This window comes from Ornithorhynchus anatinus, chromosome X5, assembly GCF_004115215.2.
Source record: "Ornithorhynchus anatinus isolate Pmale09 chromosome X5, mOrnAna1.pri.v4, whole genome shotgun sequence".
Lineage (NCBI taxonomy): Eukaryota > Metazoa > Chordata > Mammalia > Monotremata > Ornithorhynchidae > Ornithorhynchus > Ornithorhynchus anatinus.
In genome coordinates this window covers 8,857,688-8,876,151 of record NC_041753.1, presented here as the reverse complement: position 1 = coordinate 8,876,151, position 18,464 = coordinate 8,857,688, and the positions used below count along the sequence as shown (strand labels likewise).

Sequence of the window (18,464 nt, the reverse complement as noted above, 5' to 3'; positions counted from 1 at the left end):
AGACAGGGGAATCAGGTTGTCCCACGAGGGGCTCACAGTCTTAATCCCCATTTTACAGATGAGGGAACTGAGGCACCGAGAAGTTAAGTGACTTGCCCAAAGTCACACAGCTAAGTGGCCAATCCGGGATTCGAACCCATGACCTTTCATTCATTCAATAGTATTTATTGAGCGCTTACTATGTGCAGAGCACTGTACTAAGCGCTTGGGATGAACAAGTCGGCAACAGATAGAGACAGTCCCTGCCGTTTGACGGGCTTACGGTCTAATCGGGGGAGACGGACAGACGAGAACACTCCAATATGTATATACACACACAGGACACACATATATATATGTCTGTAGGTATGTATGCACACACAGGATGCATATATATTCATATAAAAATATATATATGTATATATATGCATGCACAGGATAGGCCTTCCCAGACTGAGCCCCCCCTTTTCCCTCTGCTCCCTCTACCCCCCCTTCACCTCCCCTCAGCTAAGCCCTCTCTTCCCCCCTTTCCCTCTGCTCCTCCCCCTCTCCCTTCCCCTCGGCAATGTACTCGTCCGCTCAACTGTATATATTTTCATTACCCTATTTATTTTGTTAATGAGATGTACATCACCTTGATTCTATTTATTGCTATTGTTTTAATGAGATGTTCATCCCCTCGATTCTATTTATTGCTATTGTTCTTGTCTGTCCGTCTCCCCCGATTAGACTGTAAGCCCGTCAGTGGGCAGGGACTGTCTCTATCTGTTGCGGATTTGTACATTCCAAGCACTTAGTACAGTGGTCTGCACATAGTAAGCGCTCAATAAATTCTGTTGAATGAATGAATCTACACACACGCAGGATACATATATAGAGAAGCAGCGTGGTTCAGTGGAAAGAGCCCAGGCTTGGGAGTCAGAGGTCATGGGTTCAAATCCCAGCTCTGCCACCTTTCAGCTGTGAGACTGGGGGCAAGTCACTTCGCTTCTCTGTGCCTCAGTTCCCTCATCTGTAAAATGGGGGTTAACTGTGAGCCTCACGTGGGACAACCTGATTCCCCTGTATCTACCCCAGCGCTTAGAACAGTGCTCTGCATACAGTAAGTGCTTAACAAATGCCAACATTATTATTTTACAGGATACATATATAAATATATATATATACACGCACACATGCAAAGGATATGTGTACACACACACACACACACGTAATAATAATAATAATAATAATAATAATAATGTTGGTATTTGTTAAGCGCTTACTATGTGCCAAGCACTGTTCTAAGCGCTGGGGTAGACATAGGGGAATCAGGTTGTCCCACGTGGGGCTCACAGTCTTAATCCCCATTTTACAGATGAGGGAACTGAGGCACAGAGAAGTTAAGTGACTTGCCCACAGTCACACAGCCGACAAGTGGCAGAGCTGGGATTCGAACTCATGAGCCCTGACTCCAAAGCCCGTGCTCTTTCCACTGAGCCACGCTGCTTCTCCGTATATACACCCAGGATACATATATATACACAAGATATATATATATCTCAGTGCCACCTTAAATGCAACCATCACAATTCACTAGCGTAACAAATATACATGACAGAAGCAGCATGGCTCAGTGGAAAGAGCCCGGGCTTGGGTGTCAGAGGTCGTGGCTTCGAATCCCGGCCCTGCCACTTGGCAGTTGGATGACTGGGGGCAAGTCACTTCTCTGTGCCTCAGTTCCCTCATCTGTAAAATGGGGATGAAGACTGGGAGCCCCACGTGGGACCTCCTGATGACCCGGTATCTCCCCCAGCACTTAGAACAGTGCTCGGCACGTAGTAAGCGCTTAACGGATACCAACATCATTATTATTATCATCACCTTTGCCCGGTGCCCGTTTCCGAGACATCCTCCGGTCACCGGTGCCCCGAGACATTCCTCGTGGATCTGCTCCTCTGGTATTTCCCTTTAGGTGATAGGATGAGAACGATAAGAATACGGGTGTTTGTTAATTATTATTATTATTGTGGTGGTATTTGTCAAACTAACAAATTTTGGTGGTTGCATTTAAGGTGATATGGAGATATATCTCTCCTATGTACATATGTATAATATATATAACATATATATATATACACAATTTAGGGTGTCTTTAGTAGTTTTTTATGGTATTGCTTAAGCGCTTACTAGGTGCCAAGCACCGTCGGCCCACGTGGGGCTCACAGTCTCATTCCCCCTTTTGCAGATGAGGGAACTGAGGCATGTGAAGCGACTTGCCCGAGGTCATGCTGCAGACAAGTGGTGGAGGGGGGATTAGAACCCACGACCTCGGACTCCCAGGCCCGGGCGCTTGCCACCGAGCCACGCTGCTTCTTTGCTTATGAGATTCGGCCCTGTGACTTCCAATCAGTGGGGAAAATGTAGTATTTTTTCCACGGAAATGAGGCCATTTTGTTGGGCGATCCACCCGTTATTATTATTATTACGGTGGTATTTGTTAACAGATTCTGATGGTTGTATTTCAGGAGGCATGGAGATATATATTTTGCAAAAAGGAAGGAATAGGGTAGATTATCTTAACCCCCGAGTTACATTAATAGTACCTACCCGGTAATCAAATCAAATCAGCCCGTCTGGAATGGCAATCCACAACCATTTTAATGTTGTTGTTGTTGTTTTGTTTTTTTTTAGTAACCCCTCTGTTGGCTTTAACCACAAAGGAGTGAAAAGGATAGACCATAGAGTGCCCAGATATCCTTCTCCCCTCTTGATTCAGGCATCCCGTCCCGAACGCAACGTTTTTAGAGTGCCATTTGGATCCGTGACGGAAGATCTAGAGTCTCCAGTGGCCTTAGCTACATTTATCAGTCGGTCAGCATTGCAACGGGGATCGATTGCATTTGTATCGTGGTATCCTGGAAGTTGAACTTTAAACTGTTGTAAATCAGTTCTCAGTGAAAGACCTGCCGAAAAGGATCAGGGAAAGTGTTGAGACACGGCAGGCTGCCTGAAGAGAGCTTTTCTTGGTTTCTCACAACCTGCTTCAATTTCACCTGGCACGAGTTGTGGGCAGTTTCAGTTTCTCTTAACTCGTTATTCTCTGTTAAGAGCTTCCTCCGTCCTGAGGAAGTACTGGGGTGGACGCAAGATAATGAGGTCAGACGTAGTTCCCGTCCCACACGGGATGCAGCGTGCACGGTGGAGCCCGGGCTTGGGAGGCCGAGGACGTGGGTTCTAATGCCGACTCCGCCACTTGTCCGCTGCGTGACCTTGGGCGAGTCACTTAACACCGGTTCCCTCATCTGCAGAATGGGGATTAAATGGGGAGGCCCGTGTGGGACAACCCGATGACCCTTTACCCGTCCCAGGGCCTAGGACGGTGCCTGGCGCGTAGTAAGCGCCTAACAAAGACCGTGATGATTATTCACAGTCTGAGGAGGAGGGAGAACAGCCATTACTCATTTACAGTTGAGGAAACTGGGGCCCGGAGCAGTCAGGCGACGCGGCCAAGGTCACAGCGAAGGCAACCGGTAGAGGCAGGGTTAGAACCCCGGGCCCTCCGACTCCTAGGCAGATGCTCTTTCCACTAGGACATCCTGGTTTTTGAATCATTTTTCCCGCTGTCCCTTATCTGCCCCTCGAAACAAGGGTTGACGTAGCGTGATTTTTTGATTCTCGTGCCTTGCTGCTCCAGGGTGCCCCCCCCAACCTTTTTAATGTTACTCGTTAAGCGCCGACTCTGTGTCAAGCGCTAAGTGCTGAGATGGATACAAGTGAATCGGACTGGATTATAGTCCACGTCCCACAAAGTAGGAGGGAGACTGGGTATTGCATCCCCGGTGACGGAAACTGAGGCGCAGAGGAGTCGAGCGACGTGCCCCGAGGCAGAGCAGGTCAGAATTAGAATCCGCATCCTCTGGCTCCCGTGCTGTCTGACGCCCGAGTGAGGACAGAGCCGTGTACGCCTCCCCCTTCTTCGGTTTTCCCTCTTCCCTGGCCCACTCAGCCTAGGGGACGCGCGAGAAGGGCGGTGGGTGTCGGGCTCCTGGAGCCCTTGTGGCAACTGTTTCCGTCCCACGGGCTAGCTCGTGCGGCCACGTGAGGAGCAGCTCCTGCTCGGCTCCTTCCTGGCCTGGAACTGTCGCTCTTCGACTGAAATATACGGCAGGGGTGTTGGGAGAGGAGGAGGAGGAGGCGACGACTTGGCAGCAGGAGGAAAGTCCCAGCTCCATCATTTGCCTGCCGCGGGACCTTGGGCCGGCCCCTGAACTGCCCCGTGCCTCGGTTACCTCCTCTGTAAAATGGGGATTCCGACGGTGAGCCCCGCGTGGGACCACCCGAGCGCCTCGTATCTTCCCTAGTGCTTAGAACGGTGCTTGGCAGATATGATCATTCCCCTCCTCTGTCAAATGGGGTTGAAGACCGTGAGCCCCGCGTGGAACACGGACTGTGTCCAACCCGATTAGCTTGTATCTACTCCAGCGCTTAACAAATACCTTAAAAATAAAAAAAGTGGGAAAAAAAGCCACAAGAACCCCTCTTCCTCCCTGTTTCTCCTTCCCACATCCTCATCCCTCTCCTGCCCCAGTGTCTGCCCCTTCGGGGCTTGATCCCGAATTCATCTCCCGCGATCAAGAAGAAGAGTCGACAGTCCTGGTCTGAGGTTATAAACGGTGGACAGGAGGCAGATCTAGGTCTCTGAGCCCATAAAATTTGTCATAAGAACATAGACTTCGGAGTAATGATAAAGTACCACTCGCCCCATCCCTGGTTTCCCGCAGTGTTTTCCAGCTCCCTCCCTCCTCTCTTCCCCTTAAAGTTTTTCTGTTAATTTTTCCTTTTTAGTTCGTGTTGTTTTAAAACTAAACAAAACTTCCCAGAGTGGTGCGTGGCCATTCCTGGTAGCCCCTCTCGTGCTGCTGTTGGAGTCGTCATTCTCCTCCACCCCCCACCCCCAATCTAGCCCCATCCCGCAGACGGAGGAAGGGTAATGTGGAATAAGTGGTCGGGATAGCAGGTGCCCGGTGAAAACTCTGCTGGCCGAGAGTACGGTCGGCTCTCAAGAGGAGAGAGTGGCCTGCGGGCGACCGTCCGAACGAGCGGTTCTCTTAGCGGTCAGAGCGGCGGAGGTAAAGGCGGGCTACCGGGACGGGTCGACTCTTTTCCCCACAGATTTGCTTGCAGTTAGGTTCCGTTCCGGAATCGGGTCCGACGGGGCGGCCCCCAGAGGCCCCTTGTGGGAAGGGACCGTGTCCGCTGACCCCCTTCTCTACTCTCCCAAGTGGGAAGTACAGTGCTCCGCGCACGGAAAGAACTCAGTGAATGTAAATCCCTCCTCCTCGGCCCCTCGACCCTTTGCCCTCCTTTGTTCCCGAAGGCTTTCCTGACCCCGAAGTACCTTGAGCTTGGCCCCCTTTTCTCCAGTCCCTGATCTCCCCACCCTACCCCCTTGGTATTTTCTTCTCCTTTATTAACCAGCGATGCCCACGGCGACCCGCTCGCGCCAGTCGCCGCCGCCAGACGAAGGGGTGGGGCGGGAAAACGTTTCTTTTCCTTTATTCCCACCGCCCTTTTGTGCATATCTGTAATTTATAGTGATGTCTGTCTCCCCCGCTCTGGACCGTAATCCCATTGTGAGCGGGGAGCGTATCGGCTGGTTATATGGCACTCTCCCAAGAGCTTCCTGGGGCATGTCCTGCCCAGTAAGTGCCTAGTAGATGCAGTTGACTGACCGGATGCACAGAACGACGCTCCCGCGACACCCTCCTCTTCACTGAACCCAACTCACTCGCTCCCCTCTCCCTCCGCCAAGCTCACGCCGCCCCGGGTCGCCTCCACAGCGCGTCCTCCGTCTCCGTGCACGGGCCGCGGGATGTCGCCGGCTGAAATCCAGACACCGGGCCGACCTCGTCCGTGTTGACCTGCTTCGGCGCCGCCCTCTCCTCCTCCTGGCGACGTTATTTCTCCGGTCTTATTGACTCCCTGCCCGTGGCCCTCGCCAGTTCTTTCGGTTGGGTTAACTTGCTCAAACCTGCTCCTGCCCCCCACCCATCTCTTACCACGAGCGGCCTACCCGTGTATTCCATTGATGGAATTGAAACCACCAGGCGTCATCTCCCTAAGTCTCCCCTGCTGCTCTCCTGCCCCTTCTCGGGCTCTCCCGGCAACGTCTCCGGAGGTCATCTCCCACCTCCTTTCAAAATCTGCCACCTGCGCGGCGACCCCAGCCCCTCACGCTTTAGCGAAACCGCCCTCCCCTCTCCCCGACCGCCGTCCTCAAGCGTTCGCCCCCGGACGGCTTACGCCCCGCTTGCTTTCGAGCCTGCTCGTCTCTCCCCTCTCCCAAAAAGGCCCGCCCTTGACCCCCACGGTTCCCTCCGGTTGTCGCCCAGTCTCCCTCCTCCCGTTCCTCTAACTCTTCGAGGGAGTTCCTCCCCTCCAGTTCTCCCCCTTGACGCCCTCCAATCTGGCTCGGCCCCCTTCGCTCTGCAGAAACCGCCCTCTCAGAGGTCACAGGCGATCTCCTTGGCGCATCCGGCGGTCTCCACCCTTATCCTCCCCGACCCCTCGGCCGCCTTCGCCGGCGGCCACCCCCTTCTCCCGGCTTCGCCGACGCTCTCTTCTCCCCGTCTGCCTCCTGCCTCTCGGTCCCTTTCGAGGGCTCCTGTGCCTCCCCCCTCCTAACCGTGGGCGTCCCTCAGGGTTCGGTTCTTGGTCCCCTTCTGTTCTCCATCTATACCCGCTCCCTTGGAGAACTCCCTCGCTCCCTTGGCTTCAGCTACCGCCGCGGCGCGGACGCTTCCCGAACCCGCATCTCCGGTCCTGATCTCTCTCCCGTTCGGCAGTCTTGCATTTCCTCCTGCCTCCGAGACCCCTCTCTTGGAGCGTCCTGCCGACGCCTCGGACCGAACCTGTCCAGAGCCTCGATTACTGCACTACCGTAGTCCTTGCCTTCCGGCCTCCTGCCTTTTCCCCCTTCCGGTCTGTACCTCACTCCGCTCTTGGATCGTTTTTTCTTAAAAAACAGCCGTTTAGGCCGTCTTTCCCCGCTCCTCAAGAACCTCCGGTGGTTGCCCGTCTTCCTCCGCCTCGAACGGGAACTCCTCACCGTCGGCTTTCAAGCACTCAACCCTACCTCACCTCGCTGCTCCCCTGCCACAACCCGGCCCACACGCTCTGCTCCTCCGGCGCCCACCTCCTCTCTCTACCTCCGTCTAGTCCGTCTCACTGCCGACCTCTCCCCCCGCATCCCGCCACCCCTGGCCTGGAACCCCCTCCCTCTTCGTGTCCGGGCGATCGCTTTCCCTTCCTTCGAAGCCTTCCAGAAGGTACGTTTCCTCCCCGAGCCCCCATTTCCCCTTCTGTGTCACCCTGATATCCCTCCCTCGGCCCCACCGCGCTTCTGTACAGATCCGCGGTGGATTCCTTTACATTCACGCGTATCTCCCCCGTAGACTGTAGCTCGCCGTGGGCGGGGAATGTGTCGGCCGGCTCCGGTAAATCGTCACCGCGTACTCTCCCGAGCACCTCGTACGGTGTTCTGCGCACATTAAGATCGCGATAAATACGATGGATCGGCTGTCCCTGCATCCGTCCCCCCGGAACCTCGGCGAACCCGCCGCAGCCGGGACCGGTCCCCGTCGGGCCGACCCTCCCTCCCTCCGCCGACCGCCGAGGCTGGCTCTGGGCTCGGCTAGTCGACTCTTCTTCCGACGGGCCCCCACCGACCCAAACACGTACTCTCTTCCCTGGTTCCCCGGCCGCCGGAGCCCGAGGGATTCTAGTGTCTCTGCCGTCGTCGGAGCGGCCAGGAGGCTCCGCGAGAGAAACTCCGGACCCGTCTGACACCTGGCGGGACTCCCGGGACCGCTTGCTCAGAGGTCATTACCGTACCGAAAGAAGAGCCTCGAGAGCGCCAGAGTAAACCCTTTTCTACTCTTTGAAGGCATGGGATTTTGCCCCTTAATAGAGCCCCGGACGGGACGGTGGTTATTTCCATGGGGATTACCGCGTGTCGACCCGTTTCCGAATTGGTTGCTCTCCCGGGAGGCCGTGGTCCCTGGGGTTGTGCCGGGTTAGGCGATCGGGAGCTCCGCGGCCACGCGCCCTCCCGAGGGGTGGCCGTTCATGCCCGCCAAGCTGTCCCTTGCGTCTCGATCACTTACTGGTCGGTCACTCCGCCTTACGTCTCCGTTGAGTGCTCGCCGGGAACCGAGCGCCGACGGATACCGAACGCTTGGGGGGGGACGGGAGAATGAGCCGCGACCCCTGCCCTCGAGGAGCTTGTGATCTGGTGATGGAAAACCGTGTTTTCGAGGCGCGTTTTGGGCGAGAAGGCAATTAGGGAATTAGGAACGGTGGCGCAAGTGTTTTTAGGAAGGATAATAATAATAGTGTTGGTATTTGTTAAGCGCTTACTATGTGCAGAGCACTGTTCTAAGCGCTGGGGTAGACACAGGGGAATCAGGTTGTCCCACGTGGGGCTCACGGTCTTAATCCCCATTTTACAGATGAGGTCACTGAGGCACCGAGAAGTTAAGTGACTTGCCCAAAGTCACACAGCTGACAAGTGGCCGAGTCGGGATTCGAACCCATGACCTCTGACTCCAAAGCCCGTGCTCTTTCCACTGAGCCACCCTGAGCCAGGGAACTTCCCGGGCAGCGTCACGGCCCGGCGGACAGAGCACCGAATCGGAGGTGGGGAGGCCCGGGTTCTACCTCTGCCCCCGGCCACTCACTCCACCTCTCCGGGCCTCCGTTTCCTCAGCTGTTCCGTGGAGATAAGGCACCTTCTGCCCCATCTGCGTAGATGGGGAGCCCCGGCTGGGATTGTTCTCCAACCAGATCCTCCCTGATCTCTCAGCTGCCTCAGACGCCGTGGACTTTCGTGGGCTCCTCCTTTGCCTCCCGCTCCCTCGCTCCGGGAATCCCCTCGAGGCTCGGAGAGCTTGTTCTCTCCCGCCGTCTCGACGTGGGTGATCCCCGCATCCCCCGCTCCAGCCCCGACCTCTCTCCTCGGCGGTCTTGCTGTTCCTTCTACCTTCGGGGCCTCCCTCCTCGGAGGTCCCACTTGGCACGTCCCAAACACTTTCCCACCCAAACCCTCTCCTTCCCCAGAATCGCTCGGCACTCCAACCGACGCCACCCCCCCCCCCCCCCCCCCGGGCTCGTAAGCCCGTAGCCTTGGCGGGAACCGGGACTCGTCGCTCTCGTTCGACAGCCCACGTAGTCCGTCTCCCAGATCCTCTTGAGGCTGCCTTCACCACCTCTCTAGAATCCGCCCCTTCCGCTCCGTCCGGACTGCTCTCACGCCGACCTAAGCACCTGTCCCGCCTTGGCCACCGCATCGGCCTCCCGGCTGACCTCCCTGCCTCCCGTCTCCCCCTTTCGCTTGGAAGCTCCTCGTGGGCGGGGAACGAGCCTACCAAGTCGGTTGTGTTTTCCCCCGCGCCTAGAAGAGTGCTCAGTAAATACGCCCGATGGATTGGGCACCGCCCCGGGGCTAGACGCTTAATAAATTCCGGAATTATTCGTCGTTTTCGGTACGTGCTCTTCCAACCTGTTCTGTGGAACTGTTTCCTGCTCTGGCCCCGGGGCACCGGTGTGACTTGGACAGAAGCTTCAAAGTGTAATTTCTTGAAGGCTTTCCCGGCAGGTAAGCGCCGCCCACCGAACCGGTAGTGCCGTGCCAGTTTCCTTAGCCTCGGGTTTTGGGAGAGGATGCCGCCCTCTTCTCTACGAGCGGTAGCCTGGAGTTGGCCGTAGCGGGGGATTCCCGTTTCATCCCTCGCCTCGTGACCCGAAAGACCGTGACCCAGGCTGGACCCGCTGCTCCAATATGGCACCCACCGGGGCAGAATAGAGCGGAAGCGCTGTTGCTTTTAGGCTCCCGCCTTGCTGTCTTTTTTTTTTTGTTTTTTGGTAATAATGGCGTCACATCGCTGACACGTTCTGCTTGGGGTCGTGAACCCCCGGGCGGTTTTCTGGTGAGGATGATAATGGTGTGTACCAGGTGCCGTAGTCCGCGTTGGGACGGGCAGTCGGATCGGACACGGTTCGACGGGGCGGGCGAACGGGTACTGGCTCTCCATTTTACAGATGAGAGAACTGAAGCACGGGGTGGTGAATTGACTTGCCCGCGGTCACCCAGCAGACGGGTGGCAGGGATTCGAACGCAGGACCCCCGACTCCCAGGCCTGCGCTCTTTCCGCCGGGCACTCCGGGATGTACGTCCCCAACGCCTGCTGATTGAAATTCACCCGGGGGAAAAACACGACTGCCATTAACGAGTTCTACGTTTGGCTTTCCCTCCTTCTGTTTGAGATTTGCCCTTTCCGAGTCCTGGGTCGCCAGCCCTCTCTTTCTCTCCGTCAGCTGACGGATGTTTTTCTCGGTCCATCTCTGTTTCCCGATGTACCCGAAAACTCTTTAGGTTGCCTCTTTTATTTCACGATGATTGTATCTCCTTCTCCCACCTTTGTTTCTCTAATCTCGTCTTGACCTAATCCTGCTTTTTCCTCTAAATCTTCTCTCCTAAATTCCTACTGTTCCGTATGTCTTTTAGGTCCTACGTCATCAGTTCTTGGTTTAGCCGGTTAGCACCTCGTACCCTACCTGGCCTTCCAAGCTAATGGAATCGTTTGTTCCTGAGCCTGTAGAAGTGTCCTTCTAAAGAACGACCGGTTTTCCTCGATTCCTCGGCCTCCGATTTTCCTGCTCTCCTCCCGCTGCAGTTCCTCTGTCCGGAGGCATTTTCTCCGCCTTCGCCGCCTCGTTTTCTCCCTTCTCTTAGGGTCTTGAAATGGCTGATGTTTTGTCAAAACACCCACCTGCCTTTAGAGCCTCGGTTTGATAAGGGTCAAACCAAAAAGGGCCTCTGCTGACCCCCGATGAGTTCCTTGGGGAATGTGACCGAGTGGAGAAGCCCGGGGTTCGACTCGGGATGACGAGTTCGGTGTGTAACCTTGATTCGTTCTGTCTGTTGAAACAGGAGGACAGCCGCACAAAAGGAGGAGGACTTCAGAGCCGACCGAGATAGAGGATCGGCTGGAATCTTTAATATGCAGAGTGGGAGAAAAGGTAATGGAGGAGAAGCTTCTCCCGTCTGCCAACTCTGTCGTGGCGTGCTCTCCGTTGGCGCGGTGACAGTGCTCTGCACGGGGGAGGTGCTCGATAAATGACAGTTTGGTGGATTGGGTCATCTCAGACTGAGATGAGCTCTGGCGTTACTTCTCTGGAGCGGTAAAGAACGTTGCACCCGTGCCACAGATTGACGTCTTCGTAGAGAGGGACCGGGTCGCGGGGGGATCGAGCGCGGGCCCGGGCGGCGGAAAGTGGTGGGTTCTGATCCCGGCTCCTCCGCTTGTCCGCTGGTCACGTCACTTCGGTGCCCCCGTCACCTCATCTGTAACATGGGGTTTGCGACTGGGAGCCCCGTGTGGAAACCCGATTTGCTTGTATCCACCCCAGTGCTTAGTACAGAGCCCGGCACGCAGTGAGCGTTTAACAAATACCACTGATTATTATGATGATGATGATGATGGTGAAACACTACACCTGGGAGATATCACACGGAAAAAAGAAAATGACGCGACTCCCGCTTGTAAGAATGGGAGCGTGTGAAGCGTGATTAAAGTGTTAATATCTACGAGCGACTACGCTCTCTTTATTAATTTGGGTGCCGTGCACTGAAGCACGGGCTTTGGAGTCAGGGCTCATGAGTTTGAATCCCAGCTCTGCCACTTGTCGGCTGTGTGACTGTGGGCAAGTCACTTAACTTCTCTGTGCCTCAGTTCCCTCATCTGTAAAATGGGGATTAAGACTGTGAGCCCCACGTGGGACAACCTGATTCCCCTATGTCTATCCCAGCGCTTAGAACAGTGCTCGGCACATAGTAAGCGCTTAGCAAATACCAACATTATTATGAAGGTATGGACGTTTTCACGTCTCCGTTAGATACGACGGCAGAGAGGAGTCTTTATATCAAAATGGGTGGGCTCCTCCCTGGCATTCAGTTGAAAAATAGACTCGAAAAGAAATCCTTAACCGTGAAGATGGTCACGGGTTATCCTGGATTTCGGTGGGGTTGATTTAGAGATTTCAATTTGCCGAGGATTTGAAAAGTTTGGTGTTCTTTGACGGCTCTCAGGAGCAGTCGGCATCCCGTCGCAGACCCTTCTCGACCTGGTAGTAGGTGAATTCTCTACATTTGAGAAGGGCTTAAAATTACAGACTGAAATAAAAGATACCGATATAAAACGGAGCCTGTTCTTTCCTCCCTTCTTTGGTCCTAAATGACATCGCACAAAGCCAAGTCTACGTCGATGGGATTAGTCGTCGAGGCAGGCCTCCCCTCGCTTTTGCGCCCCTGCTGCCTTTCTTTCCGTCCGTTGAAAAGTCCGTGCTGTCTAGGTTTGAAATGCCTTTCCCCCGGCCGGTAAAATGTCACCGCTACTGCCGTGCAGCTAGGACTCTAGGCGAATCTTCCATCTATTCAGGCCGTCGGTGAAGAGCGACGTGACGAGTCCTCCCACGTCAAGGTTTCGCGTTTTGTCTTTTCTCAGAGCACCTCTTCACTGGAGAGCAACCTGGAAGGCCTAGCGGGCGTCTTGGAGGCGGATCTGCCTAACTACAAGAGCAAGATCCTAAGAATCCTCTGCACCGTGTATGTACGCCAAAGATCTATGGGACTATTGCCTGTCTGTAAAAATACTTTAAAACACTGTTTTGACAGTCCGATGAAGATGTCCTCAACTTTCTCTTCTTTGAGGTGTTAGTGAAAGCGACGCCCTCCCCTTTACCGCCGTCGATTCTTTACCTCTTAATGCTCGCAAGAAATACAGTAGAAGTTGAGTGATGTAGAGAAGTTTAGTAGTGATGTCTTCTAAAATACTTCGTTTTGATGCTGTGGTAGAAGGAAACAGCAAGCTTAGAAAGAGGTCTCTGTAAATAAATAGTGCTCTGGTCCTGCAGAGCTCAAGAGGCTTTGAAGGCAAGAATTCACTATCAAGGTGTTGCTCTGCAGCGGGGAGAGAGGGGTAAAGCTTTTAGAAAGCTCCTTCCGGAGTCCTTTCGACTAAAACCAGGCAAGACGTTAACAGAATAGGGAGTCTGAGCGCACCGGAAGCTCAGTCACCGGGATTAGTGACTGTGCACGAACGGAGATGAATTTAAGTGAAAATACTGCCCAGGGAAAGATGTTGGTAAGCTAAGAAATTAACTTACTAGAAACCGTTTTTGCCTTTGAAAGTCAGGGTTTGTTTTGCACGCCCTATGATCGGTCGAAAGGTACGCGGTTTTTTTATCCTAGAGGCCTGACGTTTTTAGTGGTCTGCTGCAGTGCTCTTGGGTCGTTGTCGTTTTCTTTTACCAGTGCACGTCTGTTACCCGAGAAGCTGACGGTTTATACTACGTTAGTTGGACTGCTGAATGCCAGGAACTACAACTTTGGAGGGGAGTTTGTGGAAGCCATGATTCGACAGCTCAAGGAATCTTTGAAATCGAATAACTACAATGAAGCCGTGTATTTGGTAAGTGGGTTTTTCCCCCCCTTCTGTGGGATTCGGGGGAGGGAGAGCGTGAGGCGAGGGAAAGGGTGGCGAGGAAGAAGGGTCAAGAAGTAAGGGGGGCTACCTGAGTTAGCTATTACCCCTTATTTTCGAGTGTGCGCTGCTGACGGCTGCCCTAAGAAGTAGCTCATTTGCTCCTTTAGGAGAGCGAATAGTCTCGACAGGCCTCGTGATACCTCACGCTGGAAGGAGGAAGTAACTTTTTACGTCCCTGCCTCTTAACGCCTCTGGATCGTCTCCCCAAGTTTCTGCATGTGGGCTAGGCACAGAGCGTGCGAAACCTCCCCAGGTATCGGGAGGTGGAGCCGTCACTGGGGAAATGAAGTTTCCCCGGGAACTCTTCCACGGCACGGCAAACCTGTGTCTTTTCCAAGGTCCCCGGAAAATCCACTTTATTCGGGGCAGCTACGTCTGGCCACGTTTCACTTGTCTTAGGGGGTGATGTGAGGCTTCAGCAGAGTTCAGCGGACTCGTGTGGGATTTTTTTTCCCTCGATTTCTAATTCCTCTCGTCGAAGCGGCGTGGTGGATTAGAACACGTGCCCGGGAGTCCCAAGGTCAGGGGTTCTAACGCAGGGCCCGCCACACGCCTGCTCTGCGACCTTGGGCAAGTCGCTTCGCCTCTGTGTGCCTCGGTCACCGCGTCTGGCAAATGGGTACCCGCGCGAGGCAGGGACCGTGGCCAGCCCCATTTGCCGGTCTCCGCCCCAGCGCCCGGTGCGGCGCCTGGCACGGAGCGAGCGCTTCACCGGCGCCGTTATCGTTCCCGTCGTTTGCTGCTGCTTTAAAGCTCTTTTGCTATATTCATTCTGCAGCCACAGAGGCGTTTTGCGTTTCTGGATGGGTGAAAGGTGGGATTTTTAGCACGTGGGAGTTTACAGTCTGAAATATATCCCTCAACGCCTCAAACTCCCCCTCACCTGCCGTAACTGGCCGCCTCATCCGGCCAGCGACGATGCTTCTCCGCCCTTCATTGATCTAGGGAAGAAGGCTTCCCCCACCGAGCCTTTATTTCCACCCCCCTTCGCCCTCTCCTCCGTGCGGTCTGTTTCCGTGGCCTTGCCTTTTGATGGCATTTGTCGGAGCGCTTACCGTGTGCCTGGCACCGTACCGGGGTAGGTAGAAGCCAGTCAGGTTGGACAGAGTCCCTGTTCCACGTGGGGCTGGCGGCCGTGATCCCCGTCCGTCAGGACGAGGTAACCGAGGCACAGAGGTCCCCGGCGGACGAGTGACTTGCGGGCCTGCCCTCTGTCCGCAACAGCTCTGCGTGTGGTAAGCCCTCAGTAAATATCGAGTGGCTGGCTGTGGGTAGAGGCGAATAGATGTGGAGAAGCAGCATGGCCTAGCGGAGAGCTCAATAAAGCGCTCGGTAAATACGACTGAAGGAAAGGGAGAGGACGGGCCTGGGCGCCCGAAGGCTTTAAATCCTAATCGCGGTTCTGCCTTTGGCTTGCGGTGCGACCTGGGGCCTAAATATTAGTTTGGAAGGCAGGGGGAGGAAATACTCTCAAACATTCTGCGCTTCCAGACCCTCCTGCCCATAAAATGCGGACGTGATCGCTTCTTCAAGACCCGGGGAAACTCCCAGTGCCCTCCCCGATAGGGGCGTCCTTGTATTTCCGGCTGTCGCTCTTAAGTTACGTGATGCGGGAATGGAGTGTGTGCCGTCCGATGTGATCCTCGTATGAGAGTTCACGTGCAGCCTTCTGAAGAACGGGCTCCTTTACCGCGATGGGCGTCCACCGTCCGGTCTCCTGGCCTGGTTCTAGTAAAATCGCTTGACGATTGCTTCCTCGGTCGGCGTAATTCCTAGGTTGTACGGTGCCCCGCGAGGCCTTAGCGGTCGCTTTTCGGACGCGAGTTGTTCCGCTGAATTTTTCCACGGGAAGGATTTGGCAACCGCTGAATCGCATCCCGGTCTGGTCTCGCCCTTGACTTTTGCCCACCAGGTTCGCTTCCTCTCGGACCTCGTGAACTGTCACGTGATAGCTGCCCCGTCGATGGTCGCCATGTTCGAGAACTTCGTGAACGTGACTCAGGAGGAAGATGTGCCTCAGGTAAACGTGACCTTTGCTCCCGGTCGTCCTTGGGGAAATTTTGCACTTCTAAAGTTCGTCCCCTGAGGCAGCCCCTCCGCTCATCCGAACGGTTTCAGGTATCGCAGTTACTGGGGTAGAGCGCGTTAATTTCCGGGCCAGCGTTTGACAGCTGTGGGTTCTAGAGGAGTTCGCAATCGAAGGGATTTATCGTCGGGTTAGAGTCTGAGAATACATTGGAATACGACGGAAGGAAGTTGTTGTGAATAAACCCACAATTGTGCAAAGGTTCATAGGATAGATGTGGGTATCGTTACTATTTAAGCGCTTACTATGTGGCGGACACTGTACTAAGCGCCGGGGCGGATACAGGCAGATGGGGTTGGCTACGGTCCCCGTCCAACATGGGGCTCCCAGTCTCCATCCCCATTTTGCAGGTGAGATGACGGAGGCACGGGGAAGGGTGCTGAGATGGCAGGGGCTGAGACCGCGCGGTGGGTCGGCCGCCGTTAGAGAAGAGCCCGGGCCGGGCAGGCGGAGGTCATGGGTTCGAATCCCGGCTCTGCCGCTTGGCAGCTGTGGGACTGTGGGCCAGTCGCTTCTCTGGGCCTCGGTTCCCTCATCTGTAAAATGGGGTTGAAAGGCGGGAGCCTCACATGGGACAACCCGATTACCCCGAATCTCCCCCAGCGCTTAGAACGGTGCTCTGCACGTAGTAAGCGCTTCACAAGTACCAACGTTGTTATTATTCTAAAGCCCGTGGGCTCTGGGCAATAACTCAGGTTGCCCGGGGGCTAAAAATCTGCCCCCGATTTAATTCGGATGAGTTGGCTTTAAGGTGGGGCGCGTAGGTTTAGAAACCGGCACGAGCGATTTCGGCTCTCTTTGTACTCGCTCATCATAGGTGCGACGCGACTGGTACGTCTTCGCTTTTCTGTCGTCTCTGCCCTGGGTCGGGAAGGAACTGTACGAGAAGAAAGACGCCGAGATGGACCGCATATTCTCCAGTATCGAAGGCTACCTGAAGTAAGGATGTAACGCCTAGCGGTCGCCGTCTTGGCTTCGGAGGGCGGAAGTGACTTGTCGGTCTTCCATCGCTCACCCGAATTACAATTTTCTCCGGCAGCTTTTTTTCAAGATCGACTCCCTTCTCAATCCTTCGCCCGTGTATTCAGTTTCTTGGCGACTAGCGGGGACCTCCCAATATCTCTTACGGATTTCGTTGCTCCTCTGTCTAGTAGCAAACGTTTACAAAGTCACCCTGCTTTCCGTTAAGATCTGGCGATCGGTTAAAGTGCCCTGTTAGGAGTTCGGCTCTCTGTAGCTAGAATCAATAAAATGCCGCGGATCGGTGGATTAAAATTCTCCCCCTTCCCCCCTTTAGGCGGCGACAAAAGACTCACGTCCCTATGTTGCAAGTATGGACTGCCGATAAACCGCATCCACAAGAAGAGGTAAGTGTTGCCCGCTTTTATAGGCGACCGTGGGCGGGGGAGACGGATTCGGGACCGCCACCCAACGGTCCTGTGACGGTAAAATCACGATTTGCGTTTCCCTCCGCTTGGGTCAAGCCCCGGGGGTCAGCGAGAAGAGAACTCGCAGCGAGACCCCTGTCCTGAAAGGCTCGCTCCGGGCCCTCCTGTGTCGGCGGTGAAGTCCGATTTCTGTTTTAGAGATAAAGCGTCTCGCAATATTTACGACCCGGGTATCGAGGGACTGACGTAACGAGTGAGAAACGGGGAGCGAAATATTCGTTTCGTCCTGAGAGCTGAGCCAGTTGCAGGAAGGGGACGGCTTAAATACCGTGAAACGTCGGTTTTTATTCCGTAGCGCCTGGCCGCCTGTACGGTCCGTGACTTTTGAAGCCCTTTACGGGCAAGGATTATACGCTCTCTGCCTCTGTACTGTCCCGAGGGTACAGTGCTCAGTACGCAATAGCCGCTCGATAAATGTTTTCGACTGGCTGACATTCTGAAGTGCTCTTCATAGAGCAGCCAAGAACGTAAAGAAAACGGACAATGTCCTTTGAAGTTACAGTCGCGCCGTTGCCGTCTCGTCTAAGAACATGGAAAGAGCGCGGGCTTGGGAGTCGGGGGTCACGGGTTCGAATCCCGGCTCCGCCGCTAATCAACTGTGTGACCTTGGGCAAGTCCCTTCACTTCTCTGGGCCTCGGTTCCCTCATCTGGCAAACGGGGATGAAGACCGTGAGCCTCACGTGGGACGACCAGGTCACCTTGTATCCCCCAGCGCTTAGAACGGTGCTCTGCACGTAGCGAGCGCTTACCGAATGCCACAGTTTACCGTCCTAAACCTCCACTTAGATGACCCCCTCTTCCAGGAGGGGGGTAGAAGTTGGAACTGATTCATCGTGCGGCCAGATCTGCTGACTTACAGGACAGCCTACGCTTTCGGCAAACTTCCTGGGTCGTTTTGCTTCCTGTGCTTTTTGCGTCTTAGTACGCTCTGATTTTAACCTTTTCCGCTAGTGTGTTTTTGGAGCGGGGGACCCTGAAGAGCTCTCTCTCACCCCCTCCCTCCCTCCCTCCCCCCCCCCCCCCCCCCCCCCCCTCTCTCTCCAGTATTTAGATTGCCTGTGGGCCCAGATTCAGAAGTTGAAAAAGGATCGCTGGCAGGAACGGCACATCCTCAGACCGTATCTGGCCTTCGACAGCATCCTGTGCGAGGCCTTGCAGCATAACTTGCCTCCCTTCACCCCGCCTCCTCACACCGAGGACTCCACGTACCCAATGCCAAGGGTCATTTTTAGAATGTTTGACTACACGGATGATCCCGAGGTAGGTGTCCGACGGGCCGTGCCCGCTAGGCATCGGTCACGGCCCCCACGCCTGGACCGGGCGATGTCACCGAGAGGGTGAAGGCCTACCTTTCGGTGAGCGGG

At 54.9% G+C, this 18,464-nt stretch overlaps 1 protein-coding gene across 1 annotated transcript in view; it reads left to right on the top strand.

Moving 5' to 3' along the window:
- The window catches only part of NCBP1 (nuclear cap binding protein subunit 1), a 39,119-nt gene that overhangs the window by 1,927 nt on the left and 18,728 nt on the right, over window positions 1-18,464 (top strand). The window contains exons 2-8 of the mRNA XM_029055208.2: window positions 10,952-11,040; window positions 12,525-12,625; window positions 13,334-13,490; window positions 15,478-15,585; window positions 16,469-16,590; window positions 16,949-17,018; window positions 18,145-18,360. Coding sequence (XP_028911041.1) covers window positions 10,952-11,040; window positions 12,525-12,625; window positions 13,334-13,490; window positions 15,478-15,585; window positions 16,469-16,590; window positions 16,949-17,018; window positions 18,145-18,360 — 863 coding nt within the window. The remainder of the gene's footprint in view (window positions 1-10,951; window positions 11,041-12,524; window positions 12,626-13,333; window positions 13,491-15,477; window positions 15,586-16,468; window positions 16,591-16,948; window positions 17,019-18,144; window positions 18,361-18,464) is intronic.